Here is a 24,525-nt window from a genome sequence, read left to right as displayed (position 1 = left end):
TGTTCCCCCATGGAAGGCTCTCAGGTCTTTTCCTTCTAAAACTTGAAGTGGCCTTGGCTGCTCTATGATGGGAGAAATTAGGAAGAAATTAGGGAGAATTTTCAAACACATTTGAAAAAAAGAACACATTTAAGCTTTATTTTAAAGTATTGTCTACCGAACAGTTGGTTCCATCAAATTTCAGACTGCTTCTTTATTTTAGATCTTAAAATTCTCCAAATAGATACTTATTACAATGGATCATTAGAACATAAATTAACCTTAAAGCACGGTTACCTTAACTAGCTCTGGGACAGATTACAGAGGAAATCCCAAAACTATCAAAAAATGACTTTTCTGTTTTCAATAGTGAATGCTGCTTGTTAGATTTGCCTGCTCTGAAACTTCAGAGGTCATATCTGTACATAAAAGTAAGGAAATCAAGAGCAACATTCTAGGAAACCTGGCCTCTCTTGGTTGGTTGTTTGGTTTTCTTAAGGTTACTGTCATCTGATACTGAGTGGAATACTAATAAGCAGTGCTAATCAAGAAAGGTTTCTAGCAGTTGGTAAGTGCAACATTTGGACTCTCTAGGGAAACATATAATTATTAATAAACACTATTCAGTTGTTTAATGTTACACATTGAAGTATACACTTGCAAAATAGGCTGAGATTTTTGGTATATCTAGAAAAGAACCACAACAATCCCTTGTGCAAACTTGAGCATAGACAGTCACAACTTGATATATAACAGCTTCTCAAGGATGATCATCTGTCTAGAATCAGTAATGGTATGTAGACTAGGAACTTAATTTCTGTGTCTATTTCAGGGAAATCTCTTCCTCTCTCCATTTTTTTTTCTCTGAGACAACAAACAGGGAGGAAGGGATAGAGGTATTGCTTGCAGTAAAACGAATTTTTGTTCCAAATGTCTTGTAATACAAATTATACAAAAGCAGGACTGTCAAAAACACATACCTGCGTATTTCTTTTCACTTAATTTATGACTGAAAACAGAAAATATAAGTCTGAGTAAATACTAATAAAAAGAACAGTAACTGACTTCTTCGAGAAGATTAACAGGGGAAGGCATGGAGGAAATGAAGATAAGAATAAAAATTCACACAGGAAACACAGAATCACAAGATGTGCTCAAAATCCATGTGCTTGCTGATTATTCTCCTACTCATCTCCGTAGGGTAGGCAACCACCTCTCTTTAGACAGACCACCACAGCTGAAACGCACGGTTTTAACTTGTGGAGCTCTTAAAACCCCTTTCCTGTCCTTTCTCCTGCTCTTCCTTGAGAGCACAAGCAGCAGGACCCCTACCAAGCTCGGAAGCCTGGCAGTTCCTAGAGAAAGGCATGCTCGCACTTCCAAACAGCCGATTTACCAAAAACGACACATCAGGAACAGTCAGTAAGTAGCAACATATATTTTAAGATATATTTTATTTAATGTGCAAAATTGCCAAGAAAGAACATGTAGAACTTCAGCTAAGCTATATCAAATAACATGAAAAAAACTATGCTATGTACCCATAAGCTTCATTTCTATAATGACCCTACAGTTCAGAGTAAAAACATAGCCATTTGATAATGACTCAGAACATCTTAAATGTCTCCTTTTCAATGATATGTGAAATTCTACCATTGGTATTTACCATGATTTTAACTGCAAAAGGAACCAGTTCTTAGAGATTTCGTTTCTGATTGCATAGTATAAGATTTTAATTATTTTTCTCCTCTTTCAGTTTAGCCCCTAGACTTGACTTTACAAATCACTCTGTTTTCTAAATGGCTTCAGAAAACTCAAATTTGTCCATATTCTACAGAAACACACTTAACGGTTTGTGAGCAATTTTCACAGACGCAGCCATTACAGTTCAGCTGAATCAAGCTGTAGATAATCAAGATAAAAGTTATTTGCAATCATACATAGCTCGTCCTTTCTATATTTCAAAGGCATAAAAGAAAAAAAGAGGAAAGTTCTTTTAATCAAGAAATGAAATGTGTTGCACAGGAAGCCTTTTCCGTCTGTAAAAAGTGTAGAATCTATTACTGGAGAGGCTTCCTAGAACAACAGAAATAATACCAGGAAGTGTGTGTGTGTGGTTTTTTTAATTCACATATATTTTAGTGCTACCACAGGATATGCTACCTTGAAGAGTCCTGAACAATTGCCAAGCTCCATGAAATAATGAATAAGGCTTTGTACCAAGGTATTGGCTTCTGCTCCAGGTTTTTTAGGTTTTGAAAACCAGTGTTAGTTAACCCTCTCCCCAGCTGTGTGAGGATAGGTGTTTCTTCATGCCAGCCTTGGACATGGGGACACTGAGGCATACTTAGATCAAACACTTTGCCTAGGGCCAGTCAGAAACTCCGAGGAAGGGACAACTGGCCTCTGATCTCCTAACTACTTCCAGCTACCCATAACCAAGTCTCATCCCTCCTCTCTGCGCAGAGAGAAGATGCCTGTGACAGTTAATTCACCGGCAGAGTACTGCCTCAGTGTATTCTCCTAGGAGTGAGATGATGTTTTGGCAGTAACTTCAATAGAAGATATTACCTACATTCGTGTCGCGTTAACACTAAGATAACATCAGTAAGTATCGCAAACCAAAATGCTGGCCAAAGACATGCCATGCCATAGCTAATTAAAAACCTGTATCAGGGACATTACTGCTACCGTTGCACAAGCTGTTTATCTGTGATTTAAAGAGAGCAGCTTTTGGGGTACACTGCTATAAAAGTCAAGATGCAAAATGCATAGCTACAGTAAGAAACAAATGAAAAAAAATCAAAGAATGTAAGACTATCTGTGCTATACACATTTTTTTCTAATGGGATCCAAAGAACTCCCTAGAAAATCTTTGTCAGGTCTGAGCTATTATTGCCAGGTTGCTATATCCTAAATAAATATTCAGGCCTCAATAAAGTAGGTGCCATCTTATTTTCTAAATATTTTGGCTTCATTATATTTTTTTCTATCAAATATGTGGCCTTGAATACAGTTTGAAATCTCTTTTACCAATATGAAGAAAACCCTCTCAGGTTCTCTATTGCAGAAAGCAGTATCATAATTAATTTTGTGGAGAGGAAAATGTTTTTTTTTTCTGCTTGCAGAGTTGAATGTAGGTATAGACAAGGACAAAGAATAAACTTCAAGTTTACTTTACTCAAATCTCCCATAAAACTCGTAAATAGAGCAAGCTGTTAATGTCGCTATTTTTGTAGTATTTTAACAAATAAGGAAAGCAAAAGCTAAGAAAATACATAAAATTGATTCTAAGCAATTAACTTTAACTCTCAGTCCTGCCATAGCGGTAGGTCCAAAATTACTTGGTGTCCACCCACTGCTAGAGTAGAAGGTTTGCCACTTGCTCTGCGACAACAGTCCTTTGGCTTTTTGGATCCTGGCAAATTCCAGGCATAGGCTGCTGTATTCTGCTGCGCCGCATGACAAAATATCTATTGCTTTTAACATGTAAGTTTGCTGGTAATGCAGGGCCTAAAAGGCACAGATTCCTTGTAAAAAGTTAGATTAAGGACACAAGCCTATTTGTTTTCCTTTAATAAGAGTTTAATTTCTAATTTTATTAGTTTTTGAATTAATCATGTACACAGTGATCCCACTGCAGCCTGCAAAAGTCAGTGCTTCTCACCAGATATATGAGATTTTAAAAGATGCCACTGTGTATTTTGGTGTTTAGGCACTAGCTTATAAAGCATAGAAAGAAACTGAGATGCAGTGAAGTGGAATATGCTTTGGAAGAAAAATTCATTTCCTTTCTAAATATCATACTCAGTGGAATCAATTTTTTGTAATGTTTACAATCCTTTGGAGCCATTATTGTCTAGTATGTAAATGTTTGTTTATATAATCACAAAATTATTTACAGATTTTAGTAGTTTCAAGCTGCTCTTTGGGAATGACTACTATTGAGCATGAAAATTCAGGCACTTCTTAAAACAAGAATTATTTTGACAAAATGCAAAACTTAAATTACTAAAACATCTCTTCATGATATTTGTAATTATTTTCAAGACATCTGTTATGCATCTGACTGTCTATTTAACAGAAATTTCTCATCTTCCATGAGATTTAGAGTGGTATAACCCTGGGAACTAACTCCTCATTAGTGTCTTCGTGCATCTTAAGGTATCTTAAATGGATAGGGACAAAGATGGATCTAAGAATCAATTTTCAAAAGATATTTTTGTATTAAATATATATACATATACATATATTTTAAAAAGGATTTTCAATAGGCATATGGAGTCAAGGTGATTTTGAAAACATGAAGTATTATTTGATTCCGTATGTAGTATTTGATTTTTTTGGCCATCTCAACAGTTGTAATACAGTTGTAAAAATCTGGGCTTAAACCACATTTCTGCCACGCTGCTTTGGATGGCTGTAGTTCTTGATCTGCCCATGTCAAGGGCCACCCAAAGGGCAAGTGTGTTCCATGGTGCAGTCTCATCCACTTCAGAGGCCCGTGTAAAACCCCTGTCCCATCTCCTACATCCTGTATACTGCCCTAGCAAAAATTTTGCTGGACAACAGGACTCCTCAGGCATACAGTTTTCTGAGTGCTTTTTACACTTTGGGCTCTGCAGAACACTTTTGACTGGGCACTCGGGATAGGACCAATACTTTTGATAAAATGACCATCAGTGTGCAATGCAATTAACTTCTCAATATTCTGCACTATCAGTTAGGTTTGCTTTTATGACTTGACCATTTTGCAAATTTCTTTTTAAATAGCAAGTGGGTACCCAGTTCATTTTCTGACCTATAAAATCTCACATCCACAGGTCAAGTTTTGCATTATTTGTTTATGAGAGAAAAGCAGGAGTTCAGAAAAGCCTTCTAAATGAGCAATCTCATTCTCATTTTGCATGCCTAGGCTTTGAAATGGAAAAATATAACCTTAAAGTATTTTGATGAGGAAAAAAATCTCACCAAGACCTGGAGTCCTGAAAAGAAAGTTCAGCATAGAGAGTATAAGTTATTATTAGACATATTTATTACATATAGCACTGTTATAAAATCTACAAAGTGCTATGTACAAATAACATTGTAGAAAACAAGCTGATTCACTTCTTTTTGAACACACGCTGCTTTGAAAAAACTGCTCAACAGGCCAGTAATGCATCTTGAGCAACCACAGAGAACTAAGTAAAAGTTATTTACTCCATATACTTATTTTCAAAATTAGTTACTACTTACTCGAAAAAGTTGTACGTTTGTACCGTTTCATGAAGGACAGGTAAGTGGAGATAGGAGAGATTTGATCCAGCAGACATAATAATAAAAGGCGGCTGTTCCCCTGCACAGATGCTGACAAGCGAGCGGTCCTCCTGGGCTCAGCACAGCAAACTCCCTTGCCTTGTGTTTTCCCAGCTTTTTACAAAGAGGCTAATGGCCTGAAGGCTAATAAACTAACACTCTGTACAATGCCATTTTTCCCCCTTAATGCTTTACTAAAATATATGTAAGGTGACATATAGCTTGGTATTGTATGAAACAGACTCTTTCTTAAAAGAGTTGTATGCATCTTACCAAGCACACTCGGAGAAACGGGCAACCATGCAGAGGCACTGGAAACACATTAATTATGCCACTCAAGTGGAGCTACACAGACACTACACCTGCCTTATGTAAAGGAGTGGAAGCATTAATTGATGTGCTTTCTTGTGATGGCACTGAGTGTTGTTTTACACACAGTGGTCACCTGCACTGAGAACGTACCTTTCCAAGGAAGTTTGCTTTAACACAACAATTTTCTAGCAGGTATGAATTACCATGGAGCGAAAGATCTATGGCTTCCACACTGCTAACAGTGCTAACGCTGACCTGTTAATATTCTTCATACTATCCCACGCTTGATCTCCGCCTAACCAATTTCATGTCAATGAGCTATGTGAAGCTACTGAGAATTGTCTACGTAAAAGGAATGCAAGGTCGAGACTGTAACTAATTTGCAGTGTCCTTGGACACAGTACTCAGAACCACTCAAATGTGTCCAGGATGTACAGGGTCAGCCAAACGAAATGAATTCTTGTGCTAGCTCAAAATACTGTCACTGCTTTCAAGCTCCCTTAGACTTTTAGAAGCAGGCATTTAGATCTTTCACATTTACATCGCAGGACAAAAAATATATTAAAATCTAATTCATTCTTTAGTGTCAGACATCTTAAAATCTAACGTAAAGCTGTTCATTAAGTTAATTTTGTACGTATCTCCCCTTAAACAAGACAGAGGCCTCATTTGAGTTCTGCCATTGAATGCAATGCTACTTTTTCTACACACTTTTTGTTTTTATCTCACATTTTCTGTCCTCTTCAAAGTTAGTCTGAAAAAGAAATGATCATTATGTAGGATAATTTCTCCATTTCTATATAGGATTTGCATGCACTTCTATCAAGTTCTATCCATAATATTATTAGATACAAATATTATTCATATTTCTACACTGAATGTTAAGGCTTCTCACATATCCAGATAATACATTTTTCTCAAAAAATGACTGTCAGAGAGTGCCCTCTTAACCAAGTTATTCTTCTACTAATGTCAATAAAACATCAAACATAGTGTACCTACTGAGAATGGTCATTACACATATACTGAGAAGTAATTTCATGTGAGCTTCATTTGCAGATGTTGCTACTAATGATTTACAAATCTGAAGACAAACATTGACCAAAACATCAACAACTTTTGTACACAGAAAATAGTATTTTCACATTAACATTTCACAACATTTGAAAGAAAACTGGGGAATTTATTAGAAAATCCCTTTGTGACTAAGTCATTATCAGTAAAAATGGCATAAATACATTTTGCTGATGTCATAACTTTAACCAGGTATATTTTCTTCTTTGAAATCAATATTGAAAAACTGTATTGTAATTGTAGCCATACAAAATTTTATTATATTACAAATTTTTTGTACACTATATTATCATTTTATCATTGCTTTGTGCTCAGACAGTATAAATATTACAGCATGATTTCTTTCCCAGGAATGTCCTTACCGTCTTGATATAAACTTGCTTTGTACGTCAAAAGAAATTATAGAAACGTATCACAAACAAGATAAAAAGCCATTATGAATGAAGAATGTAAAATATCTTTGTGAATAAAGTGCACCACAATGGTTTCATAGTGATGTGTCAAGGAATATTCAATAGACTGCACATATTCAATACAATAACGAACAAAATTCATTTTGAAAGCCTAACAGGTCTTACTCAGTTGTATGCAGAGTATATTGTTTAACTATACTGAAATGCTTTGTCTTTCTAAAAGGCTATTTAAATGTTTTAATTTTGTTGTTTTTTTCTTTGTTCATTTTGTTTGTATGTAGGTATTCAACCCCTGTACATATATCTAATACCTAAATTTTTTAATTTGCAGTATGGCAAGACATATGCTTGGCTTTGCCCCCACGTTTCTCAATAGAACTACTAATTCACTTAAATTTAACAATGGGTACAGATTTACAAGCAGAAATATGGTATTTAAGTCTGGTATGTCATACCTCCTGTCACTCATTAGGGAATGCATCATAACATTACTCTTCCCAGCTATATTGCTTCAGCACTTCCATCCATGTCTGCTGCTTCCACACTTGCAGCTTTAGGATAATTCTGCAAAACTGGAGTCTAAGATTCAGAAATTTATTTCACAGGACATTTCATTCCCATTGCATTGAAGGGCTTACGTACATGCAAAATTTCACTGGATTAACCAGATGAAGGATTCAAAAACGGAGGTAATAAAGCAGATGCAAAATGTGGCTGACAAAAATTAACATAAATTTCACTTACCAAGTTAGCTTAAGTTGGTTTTGAAGCAGATTAGGCTAAATAAAAATAAATCGCTCTTAAATTATGTCTGCACTTCTGTTACGGTAATCTAAATACACTGATTAAAAAATAAGCAAATTAATGTTCAAATGATTTTAGTGAAACTTGCACATATAGGCAAAACCTAACAGAGAAATTCAGCCTTGATTTCAGGGAGTTAAGTTCCCTCTGAAGCCAAACAGAATTATTCTATTTAGAGCAAGCAGAGTTTGGCTCGGTACTTATAAGTCATTCTTTTTAACTGTGATATTTTTAGGCAGCTTTTAATTCAACACAAAAACACATTTGGATGTATTGTATTACACTAATAGATTAGTATTAGTTAGATGATAGGTAACTGAGACAGCAACCTGTCTTTAGTAGACTTATATTCATACGAAAGGTTGAATTTCTTTGGTTGTTTATCATCCAAGTCACCCAAATGTATATTTGTGTACTTCGCGCATGTTAATATTGATCCATAAAATTACTAGCATTTTTTTTGCACTTGGTTTATGGAAATTTTTTGACTACAGCAGACACTTATATAAATATACAGCATATATATACACAGAGATTACAAAAATACATTTTATTTATATCTGATTTTTAAATAATAAAAATGAAATTTCACATTTGTTTAAAGATCAACTAGAATTCCAAAAGCTTTTGCAATGTTTAAGGTTTTGGAGCAGAAGATACCTGTATATTCTAGGATAACTATTCATCACAATGTCAAACAGGGTTTATAATATATTTTTGGGGAAAAAATAGTTCTGTTTTAGAAGTTTGTGCTTCATCAATTTCTTCTTTTCTCCCCTATTCTAGTCTTTTCCATCCTTTTCCTCTCATTTTTCTGATGACCAAAAAGCTAAACCAAGTTCCCTCTCTCATCTCAGTAAAGACCAAACTCAGGAAAATGAAATGATCGGCCCAAATAGCATAAGCAATGGATGCTAATTAAATAACTTAATAATACTAATAACTTACTAAGATGAAGGACATTACCTTTAACTCCAGTTGACATCAAACATGCCCAACACAAAGTATTTTATAACAACTTCAGTTCCCAAAACTAATTGCTGAAGGAACTGAAAACAAGTTTTCATGATCTCTGACTATTTTGTTTAACTTGAAAAGATAAATTATTGTCCCATTCAACTGCTTAGATTTTCTTTTTGGATTGGATTCATACAACAGTGCAGTTTAACAGTTAGCGACCTTCATCTTGCTTAGCGTAAAGTCAACACAGTTTCAGGAAATACTCTCTTTCTCACAGAACATCAGTAGTTTCATTAACCCATGTAACTATTCACTTATTTACATGTTAGTATAATAATGATGTCCCCTACATTCAGAACTTCCTGCAAGGACTGAGGAATCCAGAGGTGCGTATTCAATGTTCTGGTGCAATCAAACTCAACTGCAGCTTCATGTAGCACTTTCTAGCATCACTTTACTAGATATCATCATTTAAGAAAGAGAAAAAAGCATTGTGTTAGACAGAAGTTTTCTTGTATGAGCAGGTGCACTCATTATCCCATGCTGGAAAGACTCGCTCAAAGGTCTCAAGTTTACCAGCTTTGCATGCATTCAGAATGAAAAGACCGAATATAGGGCAAACACAAATAACCATTTTTCTTTTCTCTTAGAAGCTTTTAGCACCAGTTTCCTTTGTTACTTCTTCATTGTGTTACTTCATGCATTGTGTTCTCTTGTGCTGAAAATATCTTCTCCGTAACTCGTTAGTGGCATTTACGGACAAGGTAGCCGCCAGTTATTGAAATATCATTAACCTTCTTCACAATCTTCTCTTCTTTCACTTCTTTGTACTGTTAATAGGATGAGGAGAATTGGGGATATTTACAGGACATTTATTAATATTATTTCCTCATCTCAAATTCTTTTGGTTTGAATATGATCTCTAGAATGAAAAGGATGAATGAATCTGCATTGCTGAAATCAGCATTTCTTATACAATGATGTCCCGCAGCAAACAATATCATCACTACCACACCTACTGTGGCCTTTAGCTTACCTGCTACTACTGTATTTTCTTCTTTAATCACAGAAACAAAGCTTTGACATGCAGAAGCTGTTTTCAGCAGTTCTACTTTTGTGCCTGCAAATAAAATATTGTGTGGTGCAGACATATTCAGCAGCATCTCAAATGATGATAGGTCACAGCACAAGAGCTTAGTGACAAACAACTGCATATGATCAATTTTATCGGTACTAAACAGCTTCCTGGCAGCACTTCTATGGCTGGCAAGCAGAACATACACCTTCAGAGTCCCAGTGCTCTACTTTAATCCACTTCATAGTATTGACTTTTCAGAAGGAGAAAAATGCCATCTCTTTGGCACAAGTCACAATAAATTTGTAACTGAAAATTAAAGGACTCGCTTTCTTGGCTACTATAAGTTACATGATACAAACACTGTCACAAAGATATTAGACCTGGAACTCAAACATATCTGTTTGCTTTTTGGCCAGTTTAGCAACTTCCTCTCTTATTGCCTTTACTAGAGCAGCTGTAGAAATGTTGGTGAGAGGAGCATCAGAAGGGTCATTTTCCGTTAAGCTCTGCTGAGAAGCTGCAGTAGACGGCAAAGGAGCTTGTTCCAGGCTAGGGTGCATGCTGGCTGACTGGCTGTACTGGCGAGGCAGACGTGAAGGTGAATTATGCTGGTAGCGGGGCCTTGGATAAGCCTCTATGTATCCAGGAAGTGGAACCTGTAGAGCATTGTAATTATACAAAACAATTGATGCTTAATGCCACCTGCTAGTTGATATAAAGCTTCATTCAGTAGAATAAGATGCAACAGATAAGGCTATATGAAGAGAAAGTAAACTTCAAATTCCTGAGTATGTGTTTGCAAATGTATATTTCTGTATGTGCTATTTGTGCACGTATGACAATGAGCCAAGCACTCAACTACCCAAATTGCATTAGCAAAAGTAACTTGCCCAGAAAATACGGCCTGTCCTAATGTATCATCGTTGCAAAAAGTCAAAGGGGTGAGGCTTTTCTGAAAGTGTGTCCTTCACTTACTATCCTTCATAAACATTTCTCTTTTAATAGCCAGTGCTACTACATTTCAGGACATGGAAAAGCCTAGAATAAAAAAGAAGAGTTTGCTGATCTGCAGAGCCATTTTCTAATCCAAATTAGTCAAGTTTCTGAACTTAACAGCCCTAACAGAAACTCTCTAGGATCTAGACAATGGGGATAATAAACTCAAGAATGCAAACTGGGAAAGTTAACACTGAAAAGGATGTTTGACTTCTTAGAAGTATCAGGATTCCAGGCCAAATTTAACAGAACTACCCAGGAGGGGTTCTGCTCTGTTTTAACTTCATTGATTTCAGTCACGTTACATTGGCTAAAGCCAAAACAATAATGTAGGCTGTTAGTCACCGTGAGATACTGAATCCATGAACTATGACACCAGTCTTTACATTCCTATCAAAATGGAAAGTTTTGTAATTTTTTTTAATGCACCAAATGAAAACAGTTTCAGTTATCTTTTGCAAAAGTCTAGAAACTGCATATCTACAGTCCTTCATTTTGAACCATGCTTTATATTATTACAGTAGGCAACCTAAAACATATTACTAGGACAAGATAATTTCTCCTTGCAAAAGGGCTTACTAATATCAACTACTTATCCTAATTCATTCCAGTTAAAACTAAGGAAAGTTCAATGTTATTTTTTTATGAATTACCTGAGTTAAAATACTATATGAGTCAACAGGTAAGCTACCACAATATTTAAACACTAAAACATTAACTTTATAATCCCATTTTTACTTTAAATAGGGAAAATAGATTTTAAACTTTCCAAATACATTTAGCTCCTATATAAGCGGTAACACAGGTGACCAGACAGATGTTTCACCTAAGCTTTGGATTTCAGACTGAGGTTTAAGACGCTTGACCAACCAAAGCTGAGACTTTGTTGGGTATTCCAGTAGCAGAATTTCAGAATTTGAGGTGTCTTCAAACAGACTCAAATGTCAAGACGTGAGACATCTGCAAATTTAAATACCTTCAGGAGAATACGGGACTTCAGCACAGATTTCAGAATGACAAGTTTGGAATAAGGTACCTACATTTTGCTTAAATCCTATTTGGGTTCTGGCCCTATGAAAGCTCAACAATTCTTCAGGTGCTTTTGAAAATCTTGCTACTTCAGGCATCTAAGAATCTATGAAAATCTGACCACTAGGACTTACTTACGACCTGTACGATATTGAATATTTATCCAGTGACACACAGAATGCCAAATACATTCAATAATGCATACATACGACATAGTCATGATATGCCAGTGATAACTAAATGCAGTCACTGCTATTCAGTTTGTATTTGGTTATTCCAAAGAAACATTTTAGTAGTACCAACATGTGAACAAACCACTAGAGGCCATCAGGTTATTACTTCTACTGAACAGCATCTAGTGATTTCGAAAGTAAAAAAGCTTTGGCTGACACATTTCCTCTTCTTCCACAAAACAGTGCTTCAACACTTACCTTTTAAATAAGAAAATAATACGTCACAGTAAATTTAGCTTACAAGATAACTCTTTGTTCCCAGATCTCCTGTTTCATGTATTTATTTGGTGTTTTACTTACAGTCCAGTTAATGGAAACATATAAAAAGTAAAGAATCTCAGTTTTCATCTTCTAGAAATTCTCTATTTTTATTAATTGCCTAGAAAATCTTGGACACATGATCCAGCTATAATCTAATGGCTGAGAAATCAGAAAGCCAGTAAAAACCCAAATTTGCTAAATCATAGCAGGGCTGAGAGCCTGGGTAACAAGAAGCTGTGATTTAAAGCTCAGTAAAGAATAAATGGAATCTTTTGTTTCTTTTGACTTCTGCATTGTCATAGTTATCTTTCAGAAACATTTCTTCCCCTCTCCATTCCTGCATGTGCAAAACACAAAGGCCTGGGCTACTGGCACTACCTGCTCTTGCCACCTCTTTTCCAGGAAGACCAGGCTTACATTCTCCCCCTTCTGAAGGAAGGAGTGAACTGGAGCTTAGAGACCTGCTTTCCAGCTTTGCTCGCTGTTAGCCTCCAGTTTTGACAAGTGATATCTGGCTCTTACTTCATGGAACTGCAGCCAAGGAGTACAGATACAAAAGGGAAAAGGAACAGAAGACAAACAAAATACTTTCGCTATTACTTTTAAATGTCTTTTTCTTAATAAAAAAGTTTAAAATGATACAATCGGCCTCCTGGGATTAAAATGTCTATAAGGTTAAAGATAAAACAAAACCAAGAAATAAGTTTATCATGTTTTAAAGGCAGTTCTGTTCTGGGAAGTGAATCTGTAAAACATCACAAACCTCCATAAGTCAGGGGCATTATCAGCAAATGTGCTCAATTTACATATGAAAATACTTTTTTTTACTGATAGTTCACCCTACAAATTCAGACTTACATGTAAGAGTCAGACTGAATCTTCTACCTCTCAGACATCAGGACTAATTACAAAGACTGGGAAACAAAAAGTTGTTCCCAGGAACATCTACACGACCTTGTTATCTCTCACTGAGCTGCTCAAAGCCAACTATAAAACGAGAACAGCAATTCACCACAATATTCTGTTGATAATATGCACAAAGAAATAGAATCTGTCTTCCAATTTACACAAAGAAATGGAATCCATCTCCCAATTTGCTTAGCTGAATTGGTTCTGCACAAATATCAGATTGAGCTCAAGCAACATAATAGATTTTTTTTCTCCTTAACAGCATTAAAGGTATGCGGAAAAGTAAGTTCTAAATTTTAGAAATTATTTCAGACACAATAAGCTACTGCAATTCATGTTAGGGTTCCAGTTTTATTTCCTTGAGATGTAGATGCATTCCAGGTTAAAACTTAGAACCAATTAAAAATTGACTAGGATAGTGCGATTAACTACTTAATTTATAATCTGTCTGGCAGGAAGACTTGACAACACGGTGCAGAAGGGCTACAGCAGAGCTGAGTGGTGCCATCCTGAGAAAAGGCTCCACATGCTCCCAGCTCCTATTAAATTCCAAATAGCACAGTGCCACCCTGCAAGGCAGCATCACTCCTGCAAAGTAACTATCTAAATACTCAGCCTCTGATTTGGGAAAGAAAAATATCTGACCCGCCAACATTAACAGTTGCCAACCCCTGCCCTAGCGAATGGTTTGACTCTGTAACAGCTTGCTTGCAGCTCATGAGATGGACAGCCAGGGCAGCTGTGCCCTCTCGTGCAGCTTTTCATTAAGAGAGAGGATTCCTATTCCTAGGAAGAACCATCCTGCTCAGATTTGCCGATTATTTAGCATCACTTAAGACCCCCTTTGTACAAATCACACAAAATATACGTAGTTAGAAAAGCAAAGATACTTACCGAGTCTGCCCATTGCCCTTGTAACTCATTCTCTCCAGCATAGGGCATCCAGGCTTGGTTCCTGTATGCAGTGGGTGGTGTTGGGATAAAATAGCCTGTGAAGCCAGGTCGGTTTGCTGCTGGGATGGCAAATACTGCTGGTACTGTATTTCCTATGAAGAGATAGAGTAGATATTAATAGCTATTATTTCCAGTTGTAAATTAGAAGGCTATTACATAATGAACATGAAGTAACCGGCCTAAAGGTTTTGTTTTTGTTTTTTGTCAAAGTGTGATCACCATCAATTGTAGGTAAGAAGACTCCTATCACCCGTCTAAAACTCCTCTATAACGATAGCAAATACTGGAGAAGGCAAGATCTGCAGTTGTTTATACAATCATGCACAAGCCTTAGACAAAGGTATGAGGACTTAGTTCTTAGTATTCTATCATTTTGTTAACTGATCTCCATCAAAGGTTGGAATCATTAGAAAAAAAAATCTCTTATATTTGCTCCTTTATATTCAATTGTATTCAATTAGCTGTTGTTACCACAGGTTTCAGAGTACAGCACCTTCCATTTCAACCGCAGGTTACAGAGCATTCAGTTTACACAGTAAAGCTAACTTAGTATCTCTAGGCACAAAACCTACAAAAATGAAGTGTGTGATATACCTAAAAATGCTGTAATCTCAACAACCCCATCATAAACCTTCAGTGCTTCCATAAAAAGTATCAAGGCTCTAACTGCTCAATTCCTTTCTCAGGAACAGTCTACGACTTCAATAAATTATGTAGCTATGACTCAAATAAACATTTCTAAGGAAAGGTGACATTAAATCTGCTTTACCATGGCTTTATCAAGATGTATATTACAGGGATGTCCAGTAAGTCTTCTCTTAAAATTCTGCTATCATACCTGAAGAAGAGTGGGAGAAACTAACCTTCATAGATAGGAGGTTCAGCCAAATCCTTGGATATGGTTATAGCTGCTGTTTCAGATAGGGTTTCTTCCTGGAGCTCACAGAGATGCAATGTGGTTCTTTCAATAATTATTCAGATTATCTACTTGATATAACTATAACTAGCCTGTTTGGAAGACCACCATGATGTATACCATTGCAGGTAGCCACAAAGTATCTCATAAGCCCTCTATCCCAGCTTCTCTACACTGTTTTTTTGGAAGGAGGTGGGCCAAGTGAAGAGCAGTGAGCAAGCTTGGTTCTTCCCAGGTCATAGATAGCCCAAGGGTTGCTATTTTAAGTGAGTTATCAAGACTGGGAATATGATTTCTTCAGACATATACAGAGAAGAATTGGCTGCTTCTTTAGATAACATTTGGCTTTTACATTAAACACTCATGTAATGTAATCACAGCAAAATGAGCTACTAGTCAAAATGAACAATTAGCTGATGTAATACCTTATTCCTATTCTTATTACAACATCATGATCTTAAAGGTGGTGCTTCTGCAGCAGGAGCAATGCAGCTAACATTACATCTAAGAAGGGAGCAAATATTTGTATATCCCCTTCAGATGCCCCAGAAAGAAACACATAATACAGTCTTCTCCAAATAATCATCTGTATTTGCTCTACCCCATACATTTACTCATATATAATACAAATTGTGAGCTTCCCAAAGCTGCAAGTCAGCCCTGTAATATTTTGTCACCTGAGTGAAAAGCTGGCTGATCAAGTGGACCAACAGACACTGGAGCTCTTGAACCAGGGGCAAAAGATGCCTGATCATGATGCTGGGCCTGATCTACCCCACTGGGTTCAGGTATTCTCATTTTGCTGCCAATATCCGATGTAGACCTATAGAAAAAAAAAAAAAAAGAAATTTTTGTCATTCTGACTAATAGATGAGATTTGTAGCCACCTATGTGACTGTGTGATATCGGCTACAGTATTACAAGCTGGGAAGGAACCAGCTACTTCTGCTCTGGCAGGACAGAATTTTGGAAAATGTCAGCGAACAACTTCTTCAGCTTTGCCACTACTTTGTTGAAGTGTGTTATTACAGTTTCACAGGACCTTTGTATAACGCTTTAAACAAATGCCTACGACATGCAACACAAAAACCAGAGCTTTATGATAGTCCATCAACACAAGACCACAGACATTACCATATTAGTACAGTACACATGACCTGGCATCATAAAGTAGAAGAACTCTATGGTGAGTAATGTTAACTGCATTTGAGAAGTACTCCTATTCTTTGAACAGTGTGCCACGGTTGCTTTAGAGCTAAAGTGTAATAAATAACCAAGGGTATATCAACAGTGTCCATACCCTGAATATTTGGACAGAGTTATGTTATTATTAGCAGCCACTCAGAGAAGTTTCATTTAGTTTCAGTACTCCACAGTAGCTCTCAGCAGGCCTGCAGTCTCTTAGAGTTACAGCTGGTACCTGCCAGGACAAAATTGCACAATACTGAAGGCTAAATGAGCTCATCCAACCAAGAAGGGCGAAAATTGCTTGAAATGCATTTTATAGATTGCCTTATTGTGAGGAGGTGCAAAATGTATACACTGAGGCAAGGCAATCAGTCTTTTGCACGTATTTGGCTTTGGAAAAACAAGCATGAAATATCTGAAAGCTAGGCAGAAATCCCCGGACCCACAGTTCTGAAAAATGTAATTCACCTCTACCATGTTGTGAGTCCTTCAAATACAGAAAAACAGGGGGATTGAGAGTGTGAATTATCTACTACACAGTTGCAATATGATATGCCATCATGCATTGTCAGAGTTGAGGCAAAGCATGATTTAAAAGAAATTGAAGCTTGGATTTCTGAATTTTATCAAAACTGACTAGCTAATTGGAGAAACAATTTGTTTTTATTTCTTTCCTCTTCATGTTAAAATGAAATAAAAATATTCTGTTCCTAATTTCATGAATGTCTCCTTATTATGAAGGACACGTCTGGTAGGTGCCACTTCAGATCTTGCCACAGGTACAGGAATTCTTTTTTGAAAAGTAGTTTTTACAGTTCAAACCTAAAATAAAACAACAGATAAATACCTCCTGAGAGAGGCAACAGCCACAGGACCTGTTCTGGGAGGGACAGGGGGTGGAGGAGAACCCATTACCATCTCAGGAAGCTGAGAAAATCTGTAAGCCTGTAAAAGAGAAAAATGAGCATTTTCTGAAACACCAATAGATGTCATTCAAATTAAAAACCAAGACAACCTCAGAAATGCAATACCTGCTCTTTGTGCTGGCCAACAGGAAGTTAACTTTTGGTGGCATCAATAGTAATAACATTTTGAAAATTTACAAAGCCTCAGTCATTTTAGAATGTGGAAGAAAGCATGAACAAATGAGTTCACAGAGCCAAGACAAAGTCCAATTAAAGCATAACATATTAAACACTGTCTCTACGATATTAGCAACCCAGCTGGCAAAGTGGATCTTTTATGGTTTATGAGACAACAGCTGCCTTGGACCCATAGGAGAAAAGATCTCATCATTTTCACTTCTTCCAAAAGCATAATGTTTTAGAGATTCAGTACATTGGAAAAGATCCTCAGAGCACTATCATCTAGTGGAATGAAACTGTCTGTGAGCAATTTGTATTTCAACTTCTTTCTTTCAATCTTGAAGACATGAAAAGAAAATTCTTGACAAAAACACTAAGCTCTGTAACTTTCTAAAGGAATAATGAAAGTCTCAAATAATTCTGAAAATGTAGAATTATTCAGAGGAACACAGGATCAGATCACTAAGTCACAAAGTCAAATATCTTGCCTGCAGCAATTCTGGATTTTTTCACTAACAATAAAGTAACAAGGACAAGTATCTGCGTGTGAAACCTGTGGCATGCCAGAAATTATCTGTAGCACAAAATTTCTCTTCTAAATTCTTTGTACTGCTATAAATTACAGATCATAATTTTGGTAAAATTGCTTGAAGATGAGGGATGATACCTATCTTTCTTACAGTTCATTGACATACTTGCTTAACACACTATACTTTAACTCCACAGACAAGCCTAAGTATTTACTAGGTTCAGAGCAACATGCAGGATTAAAGATAAGCTTAGAATGATAGCAAATAACAAAGTTTGGGGAAGCTGTCCAGTATCAAGAGACACATACATTCTGATAAAAGCTAGAGCTTATTCTAAAGAAGCCCTCTCTATGGTGCACAGAGAAAGCTAAACCCGTATTAGCAGGGATCAGTCACCTGCTGAAAGTGCCTTCCTATCTCCTGCCTTCGGAAAGAGCCTACAGGGTTTACACAATTAGCTCAGCCATAACATCTACATTTAGATACAAATTTGGCAAGATAAATCCCACTCTAAATACATAAAACTACTATCTTAATCAAATTTAGAAGTTCCACCTTTAGACACAGTTCTATTATTTGCTTTCTCAAATAGTTGCAAAACTGGTTTAACACCCAGGAAAGGTAATTTCAAATGCTTACTTTTGATTTCAGCGTCTCTAAGGAGAAAGCATTACAGACATGCATCTCTATCCTGCCCTTCCACTCCCCCCCTACCCTTCAAAAGCACAGTAAGGCCCTGAAGGGCATATCTGTGAAAATCATTTTTACTTTCATGCCATCTATAAAGTCTCTATTTACTTCCACTATGCTACAATGATATTTAAAATATTTTCTAGATAGAAAAATCAAAAAATACTACAGTTCATTTCCCAGCCAGGGGTGGAAAATACTGATTTTTAATGAAACAACTATATGGAAAAATTATTGCTACTCACATCAAAGAAAACCTCAGTTTGATTTCTCCTAAAAGCACTGACTTGAAATGGTCCATAATGCCACCTCTGCACCTGAAAAGCTGGCAACGTGCTGACAGAGCTAACTGAACCCTTCCTTCTGGCTCCATAATCCTTTTAGGCTGCCACATCCTGCTCCTTACTTTCAGCATGCATTTGTACAAAGTGGGAAATTCTTTCCTTTCCTCTTTTATACACATAGCACATGAGCTAACATTTTAGTGTGATCAGTGACTCCAGATCTATTTGAGTATAACAGGGTAGACAGAGATGGAGGCGAACTTGGTTCTTCTCTTTTTTTTTGTTAGCATAGGTGCTTTGAAATATGAACATCAAAGAAGGCATTTTAAGGAGTCACATAGAGCGGTCCACTAACTTAATCCAACTTTCACTGCAACCTTACTCCAGTTCCCACAGCAGCAACCAATGAACAGGTATTCAGCAGTCTCCATATCCCTGGGATCTAACCCTTATGCTTATAAGCAGACATTGGAGGAGTGGGGTCCTTGCTTGTACAAAAAAAACCCCAGATAAACGATCTGGTATTATGGCTCACACTGACTTTCAGTGTGACTCTGAAAGTCACTCTGACTTTTCCAGGCTAGTATTATTTTTAAAATATCTAATTCAAATCCGATTCTATAAAGCTATACAGCCATAAGTAAGCCTCCCATACGATTTGTCCTCAGACTTTGAAGGGAGACATAGTAAAACACCGAATAATAACTGTAGGTTAGCACAGAAACTTCAGCCTGGGTCTAGGAGACTTACAACACAGCCTTTGCTCCATTTCTTGTACAACCAGAAAAAAGTCTGAGATGTCGCCTACTAGGAAGCAGGAAAGAAAAATTTGATCAGTATACAATAACTGAAGTCCAAAGGAGAAACTTTGCAGTTGGCCTTAAAACTACCTTTCACTGATCTCAATATCAAAATATTTTACCATCTCCAAAGTGCAGATTTATTTTTCTTCAATATTGCTTTCTGATTAAAGAAACACCTATCTCTCTACAACTTAACATAGGAATTAAAAGGGCAGTGCCATTGTTTACTTACTGAATGATTTAACTAATTTGATTATTAAATTCCAATCCAGCAATAATATTAGCTTATTTATTTCAGCTGGATTTGGTTTTGTTTTTGTTAGCTGCCCATGGGTTTAGATTTAGTATAGTAACTGTTACTAAGAGCAGCTGAACTTTGGTAATATTCTCACTTTCAGTAAATGAACAGAAGCTTTGAAAGCTTGGATTCATTACCATTCACTCAACCTGTAAGTCTGCCCAGTCAATGCATATTGTATCATGATAGTTCTCACCTAAGAAACAAGAATTCTGTTATTCTCACTTCTCTTTCCAGAGGCCTGAGGGACAAAGATGGGAACTGGCCCGTCCTTACGATAAAGAGGCTTTCTTTCCCAGACTATGGTTCTCAGCTTGATTCAGTCGGCTGTGAGAATTTCTAAAGCAGCAATGTGATCTGCCTAGGTACAACTCAAGCAGTCTGCCTTCTGTTTTAAGATCTATTTTACAACCCAATCCTCCAATACGCAGTAAACTAGCTGGATGACAACGACCTAGCCAAGTATTGCTCAACCTGTTTTCTGAAGTTCCAAAACAAAACTAAGAGTTTGCATTTTACTAACTTTTCTCTGCCACAGAGAAACAAGAAATGACAAGGAATGAGAGCTTCCAGTGAAGGAATTTTGTTATTACAGGCTACCTATAAGCAGTTTGACAGAAAGGCATTCCCTCACAAGACCTACAGAAAATTTAGTCAATGCTAGCATGTAAAAACACAGAAGGACTCAAAAAGGAAAAACAAAAAGGAAAAAGAAAAAAGATGCATGTTCTGGAGAGATACATGAATGTTTGATTGTAGAACAAGCCAATAAGCTGACTGCAGAAAACACAGATCCATAACTTGGAAGAGACCTGAAGAAATGCAGCCCTAAAGAGTGGTTGTGGTCCTCAGAAAACATATGGCTCAAATACTTAGGAATGGAGAGGAACACTGAGATGGAGATTTGCATGCAGATTTTCACTGTTTTGCTTCTATCTGCTTACAGTTTGCACTGTCTAAAGATTGAGATGGTCTGTGTTAGAAATCTTAGGCAGTACTTGTATCAACTATGAAGTCTTTTTGCAATAATAAAATCTCAGTCTTGCCTCTGAAAAGGGTGCACTCAAGCTAATGGAAAGTTTGTGAGATCTTGTAAATATTTTAGAATCCAGCTGGATTGCAAAGTTCTAGATCGCAGAAGAAAGTGATGCAGTACAGATCTTTGGCTTGCATTCTATCTATAGAGACAAAGGTAAAGCCAGTGTCTGCATTTGTTCCACCTCAGCAAGCAAAAAGCTCTTGAATCCAGATTTCAAATTATACTAGCATTGCTAATTTTGCCTTTTAATTGCCACTAATAATTGAATTTTAAGAAAGGGCAAAAATAAATAATTCTTGGCATGCAGAGGTAATACCCTCCCCCATATAACTAACACCTCAGTGCTCCTGTACCTCTCATCCCCAGGCCAGCCTGTGGCTCCTCACTCATCTCTCAATTCTCTGAGCTTCGACCCTCAAGAGACAGGAACCCCTTGCTTTTCTCACCTTCGCTATGTTTTAGCCAACCCACTGGTGTCACATCATCTGCCCTGCTTGTAGCCTGGCCCAATCCAGTCCCTAGCGCTTCCCTTTCCCGCATCTCTGCCAGATTTCCTGAACAAAGATCGAGACCTGAAGGGATCCTAGGCAGGCAAACAGGTGATAAGAGGCTGACAGCAGTAATTCTTGCATATGCTACTTTGCTTCCTTCTCACAGGTCACTTTTTGTACACTTTGCAGCTGCTTATTTTTCAGTTCCGAGCCTACTTACCCATTTGAGAATAAATCAATAACCAGCCTAGTTAATTTTAAATTCAGTTCATGTTTGTGAAATCAGAAAGCATATTTTATAGCTTTCTGATTAGCAGAAAGCTATAAAATAACAGTCCTAATCCAAACTCCAGTAGCCTATGACAATCCTAGTCTGTGGTGGTCAGTTAAGATATTAATTATTACTATTTAAAATTATCTTCAAAACCCCAGAAAGGTAAACAAATGGTTAATGGTCCTAAAATACATGGCTGATTGAGAAGAGTAGTAAGTTTTAAAATGAAACAGTAAAGTATTCACCGTGGAATTGAAAGGAGCCACACAGTTAAACTCTACATTCAAATCAGAAAAATAAAAATGGAATTTTAGTGTTGCTTGAATAGTCTACAGTTCCAACACTTTCTTCCAGATACAGCAGATAGGTGAAAAAGTCTGTCATAAAATCTTACCTAAATTCATGTTTTTAAAAAATATCACTTGCCATGATGTGGAAAACAATATGAATATTAAAAATCTGTAGCTGTATATCTTTCATTTTATTCTAAAAAGATTTCTCCAACTGTCAAAGTAATGCGACTAGCCATTAGCTGTCTCATAACCTTCTAATTGAATTCTAACCATAAAATACGATTATATGCTGTATAAAGTTTAAGAGAAAAACTTCAAAGTGCCAGAAATAACCTATAGCATTATTTAAATAGCACCAATCTGAATCTTTGCATGCAGTGTCACTGGCTTTCAGGTATGTTCGCAATAGTTTAGAAGCAGCAGCCCTTATTTCATTTTCTTATTGTCCTAGAAAGAAGTCATAGTAATAGTTATTTTGAAACAAGGACATTTTTCTGCATTATTGTCTTACTCTAGTAGGAATTAGCAACTCAATATGAAATGCATTCTCTAAAAAAATATTCATTGCTGACAAAAGTGAGCCTTAAAGTGAAAAACTTCAAAATTTTCAAGGCCTGTTTTTCACATTGATATTGCCAGGTTGGCTATTTCTCATCTGGCAGAAATCAGCCTGGTTTAGATTTGCATCTGGTGAGTATTACCACACAGTAACTGGGAATTCATGGGAAGTATAACCTGTCAGGAGAATGTATAGTACTACTGCTATTGCTGTCTATGTACTTACAAAATTCCAACACCAAATTCCATCCATGGACTTCAGTTTTTAGTATCTTTATTACTTTTGTGAAATAAGGAAATGTTAGCCACAGTTTGAGGCTAGATAATGAGACATGAAGAGTGACTTATATGTGGTCATCTGAGAAACCTGTGGAACTAAACTGTCTTTTGAGTCTTAAGTCAATGGCTATAGCTGCAAGTCTGTCAGTATTAGACCATATTTCGGGTCACTCTGATTATTACAGCTGGTCCCCTCTGTTGCTACAGACTTCATGCATAAATGATGAATGATTCGTAGCCAGCTGTGTATATATCCTTTTTTACAAAAACAAATCGTAACCTAGCATGCATTTGAGGAACAGGAGAAGACAATTAAACAAGTTCTTGATCTGTTGATCAGTCTGGAGGTTTGCACAACCTTTTCCTTTCCCAAGGAAAATTTACACAAAAAAGCATTGCTGCTAAAATAGATACTAGGAGTCTTCAGACAAGAGATGAGTATGGGTAAGAATACACACAAACACACAACTGTATTTATTTACTGTAAACATGGTTTTACATAAGCTCTTAAGTATGCAAATGGACCTCCATCTCTAAAATACGTCTCTCAGAGTAGAAATATCTTTTTGATAATACAGTACATTAAAGAGAATTTTCACTTACTGGTCTTGGTAAACTGTACTGATACATTTCTGGTCTGTATGTTGGTACCCACTGTACACCTCCTCTAGGTCGGGTCATGGTACCAGGAGCACTTGTCACCACCTCCGAGTATGGTAAGTGCGCTGTTGAACTGTAAGCGTCTTGTCTGTTCTGCCCTCCATGGCCGGCAGAGGCCAGACTGAAAGCCTCTTCTAAGAGCATATGCATCTGTTGTCGAACTTCATCTATTGAAGGCTGAGAACTTAAAGTAGAGGTCTCTGAGTGGCCTTTAGCTTGACGGGACCTGATATAACCTCGAGGCTCATTGATACGGTCAACATTTGTTTCTTCTATAATTTCAGGCTCAGTCTGTAGAATGGAATAAAAGCATACACACACACAGAAGCTTTATAAGACAGTATTTGTGCTGCTTCACAGAAAATATATTCTCAAATGCAGATGATAAACTGGGCACAAAATCAAACTTGTTACAATATAGATGCTTGACAAATATTTGAAAGGAGTTACATGATGCAGGTGATTATAATAGCCAAGGACTCAATCAATGACTTTTTTATATTCTTAATTGTTTGCTGCAAAAATGGCAGGCATAATTTGTAGCAGATGGAATTGTTAAAGATTCACCTAAAAACAATTAGCAATAACATATAAAGTCTTTTCTTGCTTGTTCGGATTAATGGGAATACAATTGTACCAGGAAGACTATAGCTCCCTAAATACTACTACCACTTGTTACAGATGAGCATAAACTGAAATTCTTTTGTTCATTCTCACAAATTATGATTTCAAACGGATTATAGTTTATGAGTTTATCTGAACATAACTGCTTTTATTTGAACATTGTGGAACTCAGTCAGGAGTATCAACAATAATGTCACTAGATCCTGGCCCTTG

The 24,525-nt window shown here is 36.7% G+C and overlaps 1 protein-coding gene across 1 annotated transcript in view; it reads right to left on the bottom strand.

The window, feature by feature from the left end:
• Nucleotides 1-10,292: 10,292 nt before the first annotated feature.
• KIAA1549L (KIAA1549 like) overlaps nucleotides 10,293-24,525 on the bottom strand; it is a 124,640-nt gene continuing 110,407 nt past the window's right edge. The window contains exons 19-23 of the mRNA XM_062576310.1: nucleotides 23,632-23,979; nucleotides 17,252-17,349; nucleotides 15,894-16,039; nucleotides 14,241-14,392; nucleotides 10,293-10,574 (exon numbers count right to left, since the gene is read on the bottom strand). Of these exons, the coding sequence (XP_062432294.1) occupies nucleotides 10,293-10,574; nucleotides 14,241-14,392; nucleotides 15,894-16,039; nucleotides 17,252-17,349; nucleotides 23,632-23,979 (1,026 nt within the window). The remainder of the gene's footprint in view (nucleotides 10,575-14,240; nucleotides 14,393-15,893; nucleotides 16,040-17,251; nucleotides 17,350-23,631; nucleotides 23,980-24,525) is intronic.

Source organism: Rhea pennata, chromosome 5, assembly GCF_028389875.1.
Source record: "Rhea pennata isolate bPtePen1 chromosome 5, bPtePen1.pri, whole genome shotgun sequence".
Lineage (NCBI taxonomy): Eukaryota > Metazoa > Chordata > Aves > Rheiformes > Rheidae > Rhea > Rhea pennata.
Note: the sequence above shows the minus strand (reverse complement) of the source record. Positions and strands in the feature narration are given on the sequence as shown.